Consider the following 6,000-nt stretch of genomic DNA (forward strand, 5'->3'; position numbering starts at 1 on the left):
TTTCTGATTTAGTCAAGCAACAGCCTGACATAATCCTGCCTTTCCTGGGTATGTCCTGACCTTGACATGGCATGGTGACACAGCTGTATTCAGTCAACATTGACTCTGGACATCATGAAGTCTGGTTTCAGGTTAAACATGGGCAAGGAAACCTCCTGCTGATTACCATGTCCTGTCCTCCCTCGGCTGATGAAGAATCAGTACTCCATGTTGAACAACACTTGGAGGAAGCAGTGGGGATGGTAAGGGCACAAATGTACTCCGGGTGGGAAAATTCAGCATTCAACACCAGGAGTGGCTCAGCAGCAGTACCTACTGATCAAAGTAGTTGGGTCCTAAAGTACATAGCTACTAGCCTGGGTCCGCAGCACGTGGTGTGGAACCAATGAGAGAAGAACATACATGACCTTCTTGAACTTATGAACATCTGTCCTTAACAGTAATCGGTAAGAGTGACCACCACACAGTCCTTGTAGCAAAGAAGTCCCATCTTCACATTGTGAATGCCTTCCATCATGTTGTGTGACACTATCAACATGCTAAATGGGTCAGACTTCAAACAGATCAAGCAACTCTAGATGCCTCGTGGGTATCCATGAGGCACTGTGGGCTATCAACAGCAATGGAATTGTTCTCCAGCACAATTTGTAACCTCATGGCCTGGCATATCCCCCATTCAACTATTACCATCAGCCAGAGGATTAACAATGGTTCAATGGAGAGTGCAGGAAGGCTTGCCAAAAGCAGCACCAGGCATAGTTAAAAATGAGGAGTCAACCTGGTGAAGTTACTAAACAGGATTACTCGCATGCACAGCAAGTGATAGAGATATGTGACCCCACAACACACAGATCAGAACAAGCCATGTATGGTGGAGGACAATTAAACAACTCACTGTAGGTGGAGGCTTCACAAATATTCTCAATAATGGAACAACCTAATATAAATGCAAAAGATTTGGCTGAAGGATTCGCAATAATCTTCAGCCAGATGTGCCAATTAGATGATCCATCTTGGCCTCCTCCAGTGATCCAAACTTTACAGATACTTGTGTTCGATTCACTCCACATGAGATCAAGAAACCGTAGGAGGCACTGGAGGCTATGCGCCCTAACAACATTCCTGAAGAAATGTGTTCCAGAACATGCCGCTCCCCTAGTCAAGCTCTTCCAGCACAGTTACAATACTGGCATATACCCAACAATATGGAAAACTGCTCAGGTATGACCTGTACACGAAAAGCAGGACCAATCTAACTCAGCCATTTACCACCCCATCAGTCTACTCTCGATCATTAGTAAAGTGATGGAAGGTGCCATCACCATTGCTATCAAGTAGCACCTGCTCAGCAACGTCCAGTTTGGGTTCTGCCAGGGCCATTCTGCTTGTGACCTCATTACAGACTTAATTAAACATGGACAAAAAAAAGCTGAATTCCAGAGGCGAAGTGAGAGTGGCAGCTCTTGACGACAATGCTGCATTCAACAGGAATGTTGCATCAAGGATGCTAGCAAAACTGGAATCAATGGCTATTAACCAGCAAACTTTCCACTGGTTGGAATAATTTCATGATTGTGGTCATTGAAGGTCAGTCATCTCAGCCCCAGGATATCTCTATAGGAGTTCCTCAGGGTATTGTCCCAGGCTGAACCATCCTCAGCTGTTTCATCAATGGCCTGACCTCAATCATAAGGTCAGAAGTGGGAATGTTTGCCAATGATTGCATGTCCGGCTTCATTCGCATATCCTCAGATACCAAGCAGTCCAATGTTCAAAAGCAACAAGATCCAGACAATATCCAGGCTTGGGCTGACAAATGGCAAGGAACATTCACACCACATAAAGACCACATCCAATAACAGACAATCTACTCATCGCCCTTTGACATTCAATTGTTTACCATCGCTGAATTCTCCACTATCAACATCCTTGGGAATTACCATTGATGAGAAGCTCAACTGGACCCATGACATAAACAGAGGCTAAAATAGCAGGTCAGAGATTAAGAATACTGCAATGAGTAACTCACCTCCTGACTCCCCAAACCCTGTCCACCATTTACAAGGCAAAAGTAAGGAATATGATGGAGTACTCCCCACATGTAGGTCCAAAACACTCAAGAAGCTTGATACTATCCAGGACAAAGCAACATGCTTGATTGGCACCACATCCCATCCACTCCCTCTACCACCACCGATGCTCAGTAGCAGCAGTGTGTACTTATCTACAAGATGCACTGCAGAAATTCACAAAAAGATCCTCTGACAGCACCTGCCAAACCTATGGTCACTTCCATCTAGAGGAACAAGGACTACAGATACTGGGGGAGTCAATGGCCTGATGGTATTATCGCTGGGCTGTGAATCCAGAGACCCAGATAATGTTCTGGGGACCTGGGTTCGAATCCCGCCAAGGTAGATGGTGGAATTTGAATTCAATGAATATCTGGAATTAAGTATCTAACAGTGTCCGTGAATCCATTGTCGATGGTCGGGAAAACCCATCTGGTTCACTAATGTCCTTTAGGGAAAGAAATTGCAATCCTTACCTAGTCTGGCCCGCATGTGACTTCAGACACACTGCAATGTGGTTGACTCTGAACTGCCCTCTGAGCAATTAGGGATGGGCAATAAACGCTGCCTAGCCAGCGAGGCCATCATCCCATGAATGAATCAAAAAAAGATACAGGGAAAGTCCAGTACTTGCAAATTTCCCTCCAAGCCACTCATCATCCTCACTTGAAAATATATCGCTGTTCCTTCACTGTCACTGGGTCAAAATCCTAGCATACTCTCCCTCAGGGTATGTCAACCTATATAAGGTGGACTACAGCGGTTTAAGAAGGAAGCTCACCATCACCATTTCAAGAGCAACTAGGGACAAGCAATGAATGCTCACATGCCAGGAATGACCTCATCTCACAAGCAAATAAAAAAACCTCATCAATTAGATGCACTGCAGAAATTCACTAAGCCTACTTGGACAGCACTTACCAAACACAACCCTATCCATATACAGAAAGTAAAATCACCATAATTTTCCCAGAACATGGGGCTGCTGTCCCATTAGAATAAGACAACTGGTGGTGCTTTAAACTCAGGTTCACGTCTCATGTGAGCAAGAGATTGAGAAGGAGAGTCCTTTATGATAATCTCAGCTGGTGTGAGAATTGAACCGATGCTGTTGGCTGTATGACAAACCAAATGCCCAGCCAACTGAGCTAACCTGGACAAGGGCAGCAGGTACATGGGGAACACCACCACCTACAAATTCCCCTTCAAGCCACTCCTTTGACTTGGAAATATATCTCTATTCCTTCAGTGTCATTGGGTCAAAATCTCAGAACTCCCTCCAACTAACTATCTGATCTGCTTCAGTTCAACAAATGGCTCACTACCACCATACTCTCCCGGGCAATAAATGCTGGCTCAGCTAACAACACCCACATCCAGTGAGTAAACAAAATAAAAATCAGAGTATTCAGCATTTCAAGCTAGTTCCACCATTTAGTCAGATCACAGTGGATCTGTGTCCTAATTCCATCCTGCTTTAATTAATTTCACTTGCTTATCAAGAAAATATTTATCACTTACATTAAAAGTTCCAATGTCATAGTTCCTTTTGGCTCTGCTTCCACACTTTTCCCCCAAAATTTAAGTTTTGGGTATATGGATCCATGAAAAACAAAGTTTTGAGTGAGTCCTTCAGCATGGAAGGCACTGATGGGAGGATGGTGACTAACTTGCTCAGATATAAGCTTGAATCCCAGATCCTGCCTGTAAAAAAATGAAAAGGTTGACCATGATATTAACCAATTCAATATAGGTACTTCAGGACATTTCATAACTGAGTGTTTGGAATACAGTACTTCACAGCCTTACTTTGGACTTGGAGCAAAACACAGAGCTCAAGATGCTTTCCATTGATTACAAATGAAAGTCAAGCACAGATGATGCTCGGGGTGGGGTGGGCAGCACACGCATGCGTGCGTGCATGTGTGTGCGCGGTGGTGAATCCCAGATTGACAGAATTCAGTAATAATCCAGAAATACAGCCTAATGATGACCATCAAACTGTTACTGGCTGCCAGGGAAAAACCCACCTAGTTCACTAATCTGAGACAACAAGGTATAGAGCTGGATGAACACAGCAGGCCAAGCAGCATCATAGGAGCAGGAAGGCTGACGTTTCGGGCCTAGACCCTTCATCAGAAAACCCAAAACGTCAGCCTTCCTGCTCCTATGATGCTGCTTGGCCTGCTGTTTTCATCCAGCTCTGCACCAGTTGTCTCAGATTCTCCAGCATCTGCAGTTCCTACTACCTCCAATTCACTAATCTGCCATCTTTATCTAGTCTGGCCTACTACGTGACTCCAGACCCACAGCGATGTGGTTGACTCTTAACTGACCCCTGAGCAATTAGGAATGGACAATAAATGCTGGCCTAGGTACCGACGCCCACAACCCATGAATGAAAAGAAAAAAAAGCAGATCATTCAGCCCAACAAATCTCTGCTGATATTTCAGCTCCATTCCAGTGGTGATACAACAGAAGACTGACATATACAAAAATTTATCAATGTTAACTGCTTGAAACAAAATAAGTTAGTCTGCCAATATATTTGTACAAGTTTCTCACCTAATCATTTCATATGTCTCTCCAAGGAGTGGGTTAAATGGTTTTCCTGTTCTTTCCCACTGAGATGCAACAGCTGAAACTGCAAATGCTGCCACACACTGTTTTATGAGTTATAAATACAGAAAATAATTACTTCTGAATAAAATTAAAAATTATAACTGTTAGGGTTACAGTCAATATTATAACAGCTCTATCAATAACAGTCTAAATGAAACAATATAGCACTATGCTAAAAAGAAGCAAAGTCTAAGAGGGAAGATGATATTTCATCCAATGTGCTTCCTCACCACTCATTATACAATTATTACAAATATATCAAGAATTGAACTTGGTTTTCTTTCCAAAAATAAAAAGAACAGAATGTCAATTTTCCTTGGAGAACAAACGCTCGAGTTGGGTCTCCATCACGTTTTGGCCCCCATCACCTTGTCATTGGAAAGTGGCCTCTTCCAGCATTTGCACCGGAAAAACTGGAAATGAGGAATTAAGGGCCAACACAATTGTTGTTCTCCAGCTGTCTAAACCCAGGGGAGGATGCAGCCCAAGTCAAAATTGTGGTTTCCAAGGGTCAGATCAATCCAGAACAGATAAAGCAGTCAAACTTCCCACCAAACTTAGCCTAATCATAGTTCCTTTAAAAGTATGTATTATATGACCAAATGAATAGAATGCTGGGGAAGTAGCCTAGTATACTGCAGCTCAATTTTTAATTTTTTTTTTATTATTAACCTGATTTTCTAATCAACCTGCTCAGAGATGCTATTACTGCCTTCTGGAGCAAGTGGGACTTGAACCTAGGCCTCTCTGGTTCTGATCCAGGAGCAGGGACACTACCACTGCACCACAAGAGGGCCCACAGAAATGCTGTCATCATGATAAATTAGCAGAATACATAAACCTTCATTGCCTGACCAGGAATCAAACCCAGGTCACAGCAATGAAAGTGCCGAATCCTAACCACTAGGCATCATTGAAACAACGTAATGAGAAATTGTGGAATCTGGCTCAGAGGGATTTGGGTGCCCTGGTACATGAATCACAAAATGATAGTACTGCAGGTACAATGAGTGACTGGGAAGGTAAATAGAATGTTGCCACTGATTGCAATGGGAATGCAACATAAAAAGTAGAGAAGATCTATTGCAGTAGCACAGTGCATTGGTGAAAAGTACTGTGAACAGATTTTAGTCTCCTTGTTTGGAAAAGGACATAGTCACGTTAGAAGCAGTTCAGAGAAGGCTTTGACTTCTGTGCTTATGAAGAAAGCTTAAAATGTTCGGCCTTTATTGGAATTTAGAAGAAGGAGGGTTGATCTAACATACAAGATTCTGGGGGGACTTGACAGGGGGATGCTAAAACAAT

General features: G+C 43.1%; 1 protein-coding gene across 3 annotated transcripts in view; it reads right to left on the minus strand.

The window, feature by feature from the left end:
• Positions 1 to 6,000, minus strand: part of LOC109920582 (oxysterol-binding protein-related protein 1-like) — a 198,949-nt gene that overhangs the window by 31,546 nt on the left and 161,403 nt on the right. For all 3 annotated transcript variants that reach the window (XM_048595574.1, XM_048595573.1, XM_048595575.1), the window contains 2 exons: positions 4,639 to 4,736; positions 3,594 to 3,776 (listed from right to left, as the gene is read on the minus strand). In XM_048595574.1, coding sequence (XP_048451531.1) covers positions 3,594 to 3,776; positions 4,639 to 4,736 — 281 coding nt within the window. The remainder of the gene's footprint in view (positions 1 to 3,593; positions 3,777 to 4,638; positions 4,737 to 6,000) is intronic.

This window comes from Rhincodon typus, chromosome 4 (assembly GCF_021869965.1).
Source record: "Rhincodon typus isolate 14 chromosome 4, sRhiTyp1.1, whole genome shotgun sequence".
Taxonomy (NCBI): Eukaryota; Metazoa; Chordata; class Chondrichthyes; order Orectolobiformes; family Rhincodontidae; genus Rhincodon; species Rhincodon typus.